Genomic DNA, 12,309 nt, shown 5'->3' with positions numbered 1-12,309 from the left:
TCATATTTAGTGCTTATTAACCCTAGAAAATGCAATAATCATATGACAAATTTTCACCAACAATTAAAACAAAAGCAAAAAATAATATCCCTTTATAACTCAGGAAATTAAGTTCTTTGCAACATCTCCTTTACTGAAAGCTGTAGTTTCACCACACTTTCAAATTAGCTGCCTGTGTAGTTCTATTTTAAGGATATTTTAATAGAAGATATTATCCTACCACTGGAAAATTATTATATCGGATGAAAATTTTATTTGTATATTTTATAAATACGATATCACCTTGAATCAATTTTTCAAACTCCAAAGTTTAAAGTATTTGATATTTAATTTTAAATTACCTTTCTGTACTAGAATCTAATTACAAAATAATACAAGAGTTAGATGATGCTGTCAAAGAGCATTTCACATAACCCTGATATTGAAATGCTTTTTGGATTATGTGGTTGTAAGAGGTTCTGTTAAAAAGCACACTGTATCAAGATGCCTTAACTAACAAATCCTAACTACCCTAAAATAACCTTAGGATACTCTCTAAAGGAAAAGAGGTTTGCCATGGGTTTTTAATTTTTAACAAAATTTTAACAAACTCACTTCTGTCTACTGTGAGGGATCTGAAGGCCTACAGTTAATCTTTTGTCATTTTGCAATGCCTTATTTTATATTCCCCATTACTTTGTGGCCTATCAAAGTACGAAGATCATACTTAGATGTTCAATAAACTCTCCTCATAACAAAGCACACATCTTTAAGAAAATTAAAGATTATAGAAAATTAAAATCAAAATAAGAAAAAAGCTTATAATAAAGTCCTCTGCCCATATTGCTTGAGAATTACTAACTTCTTACCACAACATTAATACTAACATGTATTGTGTTACTAAGTGCCAGACTCAACTTTATATATATTATCTGACTTAACCTTGACAACAACTTCATGAGGTAGGTGCTATTATACTCCCATTTTAGTCTGGAAAATTAGGACACAGTTTAGTAACTTGCCCAGGGTCACATAGCTAGTAAGTGGCAACACTAGGATTTAAACTCAAGCAGCCATACTTTTAATCTATATCTTCTTACATCTATCCACTCCACAGTCCATTCTTAATAAATACTTTTGAGATGATGGTCTCAAACTAAATCAAAATAATGAGCAAAATAAAACAAAGAAGTCAAAACTGTTAAGTGGCATTTCTCACAGCCAAATATAATTTTTTGGTTTACAGGTCAGTAGTTTTCAACTTTGGCTTTTGCCACAATCTATGATGTCACCAATTAGTTGCATTTTCATTTTACATCTATTGATTCAGTGGTTACCAGGCTTAAGGTACAGTATTTTTAAATCTAAATTACAACTACATGACCTATAGCATTCTTCCTGAATAAAAAAAGGCATCAGATTCTAAAGACTTCCAGAAAGACATGTTTTAAAGGGAAAGAATATGCCAGTAACCTATTAGAAAAACAATTTTCAAAGGAATTTTCTATCTACTTTCTGAAAGCAAATGATTTATTTATGTGTATACATGTGTATATCTAACTACATAATAGGGCAAATAATAGTAATGGAAAAAGGCAAAATCATTTTCACTAAAGAAAAACTTCAAAAAGATTTTATAAAATCTGATGGCAAGAGAAGTAGTAATACTTTGGCTTAACGTTTGTTTGTTTGTTTGTTCTGGTTTGGTTTTTTTTTAAGATTTTATTCATTTATTTGACAGAGAGAAACACAGCGAGAGAAGGAACACAAGCAGGGGCAGTGGTAGAGGGAGAAGCAGGCTTCCGGCCTAGCAGGGAGCCCAATGCGGGGCTCGATCCCAGCACCCCGGGATCACGACCTGAGCCGAAGGCAGACGCTTAATGACTGAGCCACCCAGGTGCCCTTGACTTAACGTTTTAAACAAAGGAAAAAAAAATGAGACATGAATATGGACAAAATTAATGTGAAGCAAAAAATGTTGCTATTTTAAAAAAGAGAAACTAGAGAAAAGGCAGTAACAGAAGTTTTGAAATTGATTAAAAAGGGAAGCAAACAAGAGATGAAAGCCCTAGATAATCTAGGCAATCCAGTTCAAAGCTCTTGAGTCAGATCTTGCTGAAACAGAGAGCCCCTATAATAATACTCTGGCAAAAGGAGGTATTGTGGCCTCATTCTATGAAAGAGCTAGGACGGCTTACTGAGGATATACTATGGCTGAAAGGGAAGAGTGGTGATAGCAAGGCAGCTGGATTGTAGACCAACATATGGTCTCTATCTCCCTGCTGAAGTCATTCTTCTAACCATTTGAGGGGACAGAAATCTGACACTGCTTACAGGCTAACCAATTCAGCACTTATTTGCTTCTGTTACGTGTTTCACAAGATGTATATATATATTCCCAACCAGATCATTAACTTCTGGAGAGCAGAAGCTATCCTAGCCTATTTTATTTTCACCCATATAACCTAGCACAGTGCTATGCATGTAACGGATAGATGCGCAAACCTACAATCACAACATCAGAGTTTAAGAAATCTTAAGAGATCTAGCCTAGCCTCTTTCTTTTTATCTGAGATCAGGGCCTGAGCTGAGATCAAGAGTCGGACGCTTAACCAACTGAGCCACACAAGCGCCCCTAGCCTATCTCAAAAGCAAAGAAACTAAGAGTAGTTAAATGTCCAATAGCCTAAAGTCACAGAGGTAGGATTAACATCCCTAATCCCATGATAATCAGTTCATCTTTTTCCAAATAGCCTCTAATTTCTTCCATTATGATAAAATGAATAATCACCTACTTCATCAGAAAACAAAGTAAGAGCACCAGTATTCACTACATGCTAGGACTTTCAGAAGGCCAGATCTGCTTGGCAGCCTATGTGCCTTGGTCTGGGATGACTGCTTTATAAACATTATATAAACATTTATAAACATTATTTCTTTTACTTAATACAATAAATACTCTAAGAGATATTAACCCAATTTTACAAATGTAAACTGACCATGGTAACAGCAAGCGGCAGAACGCAGATTCTGTTTGTCACCAGTGGCTCTTAACCACTATCCTATACCACCTCTCGTTGAATTTAACACAAAAATCCCAAAGTCTCAAGAGTCCAGCACAGTACCTGACCCAAACAAAATAAAGAAATGTTTAAAAGACTGACTAAATGGATGGGTCATTTAATTAATTAAAAAGTATGGTTCTCTCATAGTAAATACTTCTAAAAAGCAGCTTTCACTGTTCATCTAATTACATAATCCCCTGAGAAAGGGTTTAATAGTGAGCAGTTTGCATACTAACAGAAGATTTAAAGAATGGCTAATTTCCTCATCCTACAAATAATTCATCTGTTCAACAAAGATTAAGTGAGAAACTATTTTTGTGTCACAGTGTTAAATTCGAAGATAAGTAAAATAAAACTTTTTACTACAAGATTCTATTCCATAAATTAAAACCCACACAAGTCTCTAAACTACTTACCAAAATCAAAATACATGTCGTACATCTCCCTCCTTCTTTGGTAAAGGAAAAAGAAATAACATTAACTGAACACCTACAATGTGACAGTTCTTAATCCTCAACATACAGTCTCGCTTAATCCCTTACAGCTAACTGAACTAGGCCACATCTCCATTTCTGATGAACAAATTTGGGCTTTAAAAGATTAAGTACTTGTCTCAGGTCCCTTAGCTAATTACTACAAATTACAGAATTGGAACCTAAGTCTGTCTGACCAAAAGTCTATGTTCTCTCCTAAAAGGAGTTCAAAGTATTATTTTATTTGCTCACCAAAGCATAGAATGGGTTTCTTTCCAAGGGAGACTGAAAACACTGCTTATTTTAACAACAAAAAAAGAATATATTATCACAATCCTCACAATAGCCTATTAGTTATTATCATTTCATACCATTATTATAAATGATGAAGCTAGAACTCAGAGAAGTAGCTTGCCCGAGAACATACTGCAAGGAAGCAGAACTTTACCAGATCCGCACCAGGTGTGCATGCAACAGTAACCACAAGAATAATGCAGAAAGATTTTAGCTCTTGTAATTCTAAGCTTAAGATGCAAAACATCTAAATTAATCAGACCTTGTGTTTGCTAGGTGAAAAAGAATGGTAGGGGCGTCTCCGTGGCTCAGTCGTTGGGGGTCTGTCTTCGGCTCAGGTCATGATCCCATGGTCCTAGGATTGAGCCCTGCATCGGGCTCCCTGCTCAGAGGGAAGCCTGCTTCTCCCTTTCCCACTCCCCCTGCTCATGTTCCCTCTCTGGCTGTGTCTCTCTCTGACACAAGAAAGAAAGAAAAAGAACAGTAGATATCACTTATATCAACTACCACTTTCAATGATAAGTCTATTTTCTAATAATATTCTTTAAATAGCAACCTGAAGACTGGTCTCTAAATTTCAAGCCTACAGGCCATTTTATTATTACAAGCAATATCTCTCTGGATTTGTTACCAGTTAAAATTATTCCTAAAGTACCAAATAATGTACTATTTCACAAAGCAAAGGTCTGTTAAAAGAACAATATGTTAAAAATACATAAAATCAACATTTAAGCATTTGAAACTTTCACAGGAATAGATGAATAGAAATATTCCTTAGCAATATTTTCAATGCATCATCTGAAAACTTTATTTCTTGGCATATTTTTAAGGCCTAAGTGTGAACTAAAAGAAAGGATGCATCCAATGCCAGTTCTAAAAATGGTACTACCTTGGTCACAAAAATATTTAGTTTTACTGTACAGCTGTTTCTCAGAAATCCAGAGGAGACTTTTCTACTGAGAGTGGCTCAAGCATATTACTAAGGAACAGTCCCACCTGTTTCTGGTAAATCAAAGTGATGAATAAGAGGATGGTTGAGTATTAATACACAGCATGTTTAAGTGTGCGTTTTTATTTACATTTTACTAAATAATAAAAGCATGCCTTAACCCAAAATTCAGAAATAAGTAAAATCATTCTACTGCAAAGTAGAATGTACTTTCTAACCAGAGACTTCCATGTTTGTTCCCCCCACTACAACACAAAGGTTGTCTTCTTCCCTTAACCTCATAAAAACTACAGGAGTTCTTCAGGAAGCTTTGCCACTGCCTGATCCGCACCTAACTGTGGATCATTAAAAACTTGAATGTACCACAAATTACTTCCAGTACTGAACTAGCACTAGCTCAGCTATAAACTAATAAGAGGTAAACAAGTACAGAATGTGACTGATCCTGGAGCGGGGCACTGTTTACTTACATGGGAAGATACTCATGTTGTGATGGGAAACGTGTTGCACTGTCCTCCCCTGGCTCCAAAAAACAAACAAACAAAACAAAAAACGGTACTTTGACAAGCTAGCGTAATCGGGGGTCTATTCCCAAAAGTTCTGACCTCTCTTTAAAGCTTAAAGACAAACGCTCAAATAAGGATACAAGGTGCCCGAGGTGCTGCCTGTGGCATAACCTGGAAGGACACCACTTTATCCAAAAACTGTTCTCCCCCACAGTGATGAGCTAAATGGGAGGAACAGATACTGTCATTCACCGTAGCGAAGCAAAAGAGAAAAAATCAAAACCAGACGCGCTCCCTCCTCGCCCCCGAGAAGCTTGGAGCAGGACTAGGGGCGTTAAGTTGCGGTTCCAAACCAGTACCAGGCCCCCGTCGCCTGTGCACCCGCGAGCAGCGTGGCGACAGAGCAGAACCATCAACATCTCCACCTCTGTCCTCTAGGCACAGCCAGGGACTGCGTCCCAGAGCCCGCCCCGACCAGGCCCGCCCCGCTATCTCCACCCCGTTATCCGCTCGCAGCTGCGCTCGGGCCTGGATTTGCCTCCCCGCCCTCCCCAACTTCGGCACGTTCCACTACCCCGACACGGTTAGGCCACAGCCCTCGGCAAGTCGGGGGGGAGGGGAAAGGTCGGGACCCGAAGGGCGAGGAATGCGCTCGGTGCCGTCCCTCACCTCTGGATGGAGAAGGGGCACGCAGCCCGCTTCGGTATCGTACTCATCCGGGCCGTCCGCCATCTTGGTATTAAATCCCTCCTCCCGCTGCATGCCGGGAGAAAGCGTTTCACCCTCGCGGGGCTCGGGCGCTGCGGAGGGCACGCGCGAAGGCGAGCTCGAGCCCCGCCGGAGGCGATGCGGCCGCCTCCTCCGCCTCCTTCCCCTCCCCCCGTGCCGCCCCCCTTTGCCCCCACCCCACTCTGAGGGCGGGGGCGGGGGGGAGGGTCCCTGCGCGCGTGCGCGCGAGCCGGGCCAGCCCCGAGCGGGAGCGCGCTCTGCTGCACTGCGCTGGGCCAGACCGGCGGAAGGCTCTGGGCGTGGGCAGCGCGGCCCGGGGGCGGGCCCCGGGCACGAGGCAGATGTGCGCCGCTGTCCGCTCCAGGGAGGCGGTCAAGAGACAACGCGGTAACGCGGGAAACCTGGCGGCCCGATGGGAGCAAGACAGAGCTGCGGCACAGCGTAGCGGAGAACTGGGGGCCTCGGGCTGCCGAGGCGGCGCACGCCCACGAGCACCTTGTCCGTCTCCGAGACCCCTTGGACTCCTTCCCAGGGACCGGGGCAGAACTTTCACCCGGCTCCAGGTACAAGGCTTTGGGCTTTTAGGCTTGAATCCAGACGTGCATCTCTCCCGAAGACGACAGACGCGCCCCCGTCCTCCACACTCAAAAAGATCATCCTGCAATTTATGCCTCCGGGGGGCGCCCGGAAAAACATGGGTGAAGCTTGAGGCTTCTTCCTAGAGAAGCCTTTTTTAAATGACCCAACCTGCCATCGTTGGTCTTGAATTAACAGTAACTACATAAAAAATTTACACCGTCAAAGCCCACACACCCCCATCTGCTACATTTTAATGCAACCCAGGAATGCAGAGCCGGAGTCATTTAAACCAAATTCGCTGAAATTCGAACCCGATAAAATGACTAAAGCCATTTTTAAACGGATATTAGGGCTCTATGATGGGGGTGGGGGGAATTCCTTCCTAGAAATGTGCTGATGTAACAATTATAGAAAACATGTATCTCTGCTTTTAGTTATTAAGAACTGTAAATCTAAACTGCTCAGAAAAAGATGTAGGAGACATCACGAAACATGCCTATTAGAGATTCTGATACTAACCTGTTTCCTGTTAAAGCCAAATCAGCCAAGACCACCGGGAAGAAGCCTGCCATCTGATAAGGTCAGATTTATGTGTAAATCAGGAGGAAGGGCACTCCAGAGGAAGCGTGGAGACCACGGGAAAAGGGAGGATGAAGTGTCTTTTGAAAGGTTTAGGTTCCCGCCAAAGGGAGTCAGGAGGGTCTAGGGAGAGCGAGTACCAGTTCTGGATTGGACGCTGTTTTTGAGGTGGGATTAGGAAAAGCAGAGATTAACCGGGGATTGGATGCTATCATGAGGAGAGGACCGTTCACTAATTGGGTGCACCCAGTAATAAATAAAAATAGCTTAATAGCTAATAATAGCTAGGTATTAGCTACTAAAGAACTAGATATTAGCTAGAGATTAGCTATTAAATAGCTAGATAGCTAATAAATAGCCTTGGCGTCATTGGTAAGAGAGCAGTATCCCTCAGATAGGTGGATACAGCTTTTTACAGCTGCTGCGTGGCCGTGAGAAGAACAAGATTCTCTGTTAACTGCAGCCGTTGTATCTGTCTCTGTCCTCCCAGCACTGCTGCTTTTTCTTTCAGTTTGAGCTGATTTTAATTCTTTGGGTCCTAGCCCAAACGAAGAATTTTGGTTTGACTCTTTCACCCAGCATGCAGAACTAGACAGAATTAGGGTTCTCCCTTTGGCGCTCCAAACTGCTTTTAGATGCATTTTAACATGGACAGAAGTAATTTGCACTTCAACAATTCAATTTTCATCTTGCTCCCCCTTACCCTATGTCATGCATTTACTGGAAATAGAAGCTGGGAGTAAAGAAAAGAAACAGTTGGGAGATGGGGTAAAGAAGATACTGAATTGGGGTGCCTGGGTGGCTCAGTCGGTTAAGCGTCTGCCTTTGGCTCAGGTCATGATCCCAGGGTCCTGGGATCGAGCCCCGCATCGGGCTCCCTACTCCGCAGGAAGCCTGCTTCTCCCTCCCCTACTCCCCCTGCTTGTGTTCCCTCTCTTGCTGTGTCTCTCTCTGTCAAATAAATAAATAAAATCTTAAAAAAAAAAGATACTGAATTGTGGGGGAGTGACATAGAGACAAGTATAGATAACAGGAAAGAATGTTTCACTGGTGCCCATATATTAGGAACATTGGGGTGTATGAGTTCTCAAAAAATGGAGATGTTTAGCCTTCCCAGAGATCACTGCTGTATGACTGAAAACAATAGTTATTAAATTAAGAAAGAAAGAAATCAGGAGTAAGAGCAGCCATTCTTGGGAAAATATGTTGAAGTTGAGGCTTGGGGGAGGTTCAGTATGGACCGAAATGAACCCTATAGACATAATCAGAGTCCATCTCGGTAATTGCATAGTTCTTACCTACGTGCAGAATTGAGTCAATATATTCAGGGTACTGTGAATGACAGCCAAGAAAGTAGACATGTCAATGGATAAATTGGCAAAAGAATACCATAGAACTAGGGAGGTATGCAGAATAATTGCTGAAAGAGAATAAAATACAAAGAGAAGATGGACCTTGTTAGAGAAGAATTATGAAATGGATTTAGAAGCAGACAGAGAGGACCTGGGAATTACTGTATAGATGTGGCTTCATATGTAATTTCAGAGAGTACTAGAGCTAAAGACATCATTAGAGGTCATCCAGTTCCAGTCAAACTCCAACATTTCACAAATAGGGATATGACAATTGGGGAATTTAAGAAACCTGCTTAAAGTCATAAAACTAGGTAGCAGCAGAACCATGTCTAGGAGCCTCCTAACTCTTCCCCATCTACTGTTCTTGGTTCTACCCCACATTTTTTCTGTTGCAATTATCCTCAGTGAATTATTATTTGGTCTATTTAATACTTTATTAAACGCTTGTTCTGTGAAGTGCTAGAAATAGTAACCACAACAAAGAGATAATTTTTAAGATACCATACAGATTATTTGACTTAGCTAAATGCTGTTCCTTAGTTACAGTCCTTTGAAATCTAATGAGATCCACTGATGGTAAGATTTTCCTATAAGCCATTTCATAAATTTCTCTAACTCACTAGAATTGTGGACTCTAGGACCAAATAAGATACTATCTACTTAAAACTGGGATGGGGCAACGTATTGTTATTTTAACACAGAAAAGCAAGCACATATAGAGCAATACTCTATAATTTTATGTTAAATGAAAGGAGAACAATATTTTTGCACTCATCTTCTGTAGGAATCACTGATGTAAATAAAATTAAGCTGGAGAACTAAAGGAAACATGGAATTTCACATGTGTGATAGTCAACTGCTAAGCCAACAATTCTCATCTCCTGGTATCCACACTTTTGGGTAGTGCCCTCCCACACTGAATAAGGCTGATATGCATAACCAATAAGATATTGCAGAAAAATTTTGTGTGACTTTGGAAGCTGGATCATCAAAGGCATTGTGGATTCTGTCTCATTTTCTCTTGGATTACCAACTCTCGGGGATGTAGCTGCCATGTCATGAAGACACTCGTGCAGCCCCTATGGAGAGGTCCACATGGCAAGGAAGTGGAGCCTCCTGCCAACAGCCGGCACTGACTTGGCAGGCATGTGAATGAGCCACCTTACTAGCAGATCCTCTAGCCCTAGTCAAGCCTTCAGATGATTGCAACACCAGCTGACATTTTTACTACAAGCTCATTTGAGACCCTGATCCAGAACCACCCACCTAAACTGCACCATGATTCCTCAACCAATAAAATTGTGTAAAATATTAAGTGTTTATTTTTTTGAGCTGCTGAATTTTAGGATAACATATATATTATATTATATTATATTATATATTAATTATATTTATTATATTTATTATATTATATATTCTATTTATTATACAGCAGTAGTAGATAATCAGTATGTAAAGCCTGAAACCCCTGAAATCATTTACAGAGTTATGTGTTTATAAGAATAGAGCAGGATCAAAACATCCAATTTGATTTAAAAGAACTGTTCAATTTTTTCCTAAGTTTTAGTCCCTTAAAAGGAATATATAACCGACTTTGGGGGTTTGTTTTTGTTTTTTAAGTAGGCCCCACGCCCAATGTGGGGCTTGAACTCTTGACCCTGAGGTCAAGACCTGAGCTTAGATCAAGAGTCAGACTCAACCTATGAACCCACCCAGGTTCCCCTCTTGTTATTTTTGGTGGGGGAGACGGAAGTGTGGCATGCAAATTCTTCCTTTCCAGGGAATGTTTAAAAAGTGAGCTGGTCACATCCCTAAAGAGAATGGAATCAGTTCTAGTAACTTGGGGTCAGCCTTCAAGGACCGTCAATGTGAAAGATAATGGAACTTTGTGTTGAAAAATAATGAGGATTTGAAATAACAATGTATATTTTGAAGGGGGAACAAGGAGAAAGAATTGTCCAGGTAGCAAGAGTATGGAGTGCTAGATCTGAATTTGTCTAAGAAAATATCCTGCTGCCAGGAAATGGGGAATTGTGGGGAGTGAGTGCACTCATAGAAGAAGGGAAGAGTCCCCTGTGAAGGCATGTTGAATGCCCAGGAGCCTCATAGATCAGAGCCCTTTGCAACAGCCATTCTGTACATGGAAGCGAATTTTTCTTGTTAGGCACCAGGGCTCCACCATTTTACTACTCCTTAGGAATAACAAGGTATGGCCATGCCAGGCAGTGCCACTAAGTTTTATTTTACTCTGTCTTTTGACCCTCCACCCTCTGCAATGTTCCTGGGCACCTCTAAGCCCAAAAAGATCACATGAGCACCTGCCATTGGGGAGATAGGAAGAGTAAGAAAGGCTCAAGTGAACAAGCTTGAGACTAAGACAGTGATCAATGAAAGCCCTTACATGGATATGCACATTTTTCTTTCTGGGGAGAGAATCTATAGCTTTCATCAGATTTTCAAGTGGGTGTATGATCCAAAAATGGTTGCTCATATCTAGGAACATTTAAAATGTGAAATCTCCATTGTTTTAGAAGTACTGCTCCCTTTTACATAAATGAAAATTTATATTGGGCATTTTTATTATATTATTATATTATTTACATGATATTAACTTACATGAGTGATTTGTAAATAACAATCTCCATGAGGACAAGAATACCAATCCTATACGTAATACTTAGCATATTGCTTTCTCAAAGTAGTTATTCCATAATTATGTTACATAAATGGATAATAAATGAAGAGAAAAAAGAAAGCATATATGATCCTTTATAGGAATAAAATTCCACATAATCTATTTCTCATAGTAGGGAAAAGATGCATTTATACCAACTTTGTTAGGATTCAGGTGTAGTATGTTTTGGTTTAAAATAGAAAATGAACCAGAGTGTACTGGTTAATCTGCATTACCCCTTCTCCCTAATACCCCCCCATCCCAATCCATTATTTGCTTTTTTCTGCCTTATGCTCTAGCAAATTGATCACCAAGGACTGCATGTCCTGCGCTATCTGGCCAAGCTGGCTGCTGTTTGGGTTTGGCTGATGGGAGGCACTGGTGTAAGAAATAGCTTGGAGTATTTCTTCCTACCGCGCCCCCTGCTTTGACAAACCATCTCTGTCAGCAGTTTCATCCCTCTGAGACTACAGTGCCTACCTGGTGGTCCCTCTTCTATAGTTTCAGGTGACAGCTCTTCTTGCTCCCTTCACCCTACCCATATCGCTGTATGTAGTACTTTCACTAACACTTCTTCCTTTGGGTCATCTGGAGGGAATTCTATTTCCTGGAAGGGCCCTGACTGATGATACACATTCTAGGTACCAGTCATTGTTCTAAATCCTTCATGCACATGATCCCATTTAATGCTCATATGAAGCCTAAGAAGTAAGTACTTCTTAGTAATAGCTCCCTTTTACAGGTAAATTGACCCTTTACAGTGAATTAATATGATGGCTACATGGAATTCTGTAGGATATCTACATATGAGGTAGTTTGCAAACAATTAATGATGCATCAACAGGCCCTGAAATAAAATATGTAGACAAAAGGTAATAAGCTGTTAGGTTGATATATGCTAGTTAATTATGTTATCATGACTGGATAGAAGGATACACCTCTGTTGCCATAAAATTACCTCTTTGATCCAATGTCAAATACACTATTTATTAGCTTTTCTCTGACAATTCACCAATCCCAGAAAACTTGTCATTGACTATCTACATAGTACTTAAAATTAGTCACAACTTTAAGAGGAAATGAAGTTAATTCTTATTAAAAATACATCTTTTATGTTGCTACCATTA

The 12,309-nt window shown here is 40.4% G+C and overlaps 1 protein-coding gene across 2 annotated transcripts in view; it reads right to left on the bottom strand.

Annotated features, from left to right (window-relative positions):
* The window catches only part of ZDHHC17 (zDHHC palmitoyltransferase 17), a 93,214-nt gene extending 87,108 nt beyond the window's left edge, over positions 1–6,106 (bottom strand). For both annotated transcript variants that reach the window (XM_028105480.2, XM_028105481.2), the window contains exon 1: positions 5,936–6,106. In XM_028105480.2, the coding sequence (XP_027961281.1) occupies positions 5,936–6,028 (93 nt within the window). In that variant the 5' untranslated portion in view covers positions 6,029–6,106. The remainder of the gene's footprint in view (positions 1–5,935) is intronic.
* Between the last annotated feature and the right edge of the window lie 6,203 nt (positions 6,107–12,309).

This window comes from Eumetopias jubatus, unplaced genomic scaffold (genome assembly GCF_037043125.1).
Source record: "Eumetopias jubatus isolate StellerSeaLion01/CBP00866 unplaced genomic scaffold, mEumJub1_p1.0 scaffold_8, whole genome shotgun sequence".
Taxonomy (NCBI): domain Eukaryota; kingdom Metazoa; phylum Chordata; class Mammalia; order Carnivora; family Otariidae; genus Eumetopias; species Eumetopias jubatus.
Note: the sequence above shows the minus strand (reverse complement) of the source record. Positions and strands in the feature narration are given on the sequence as shown.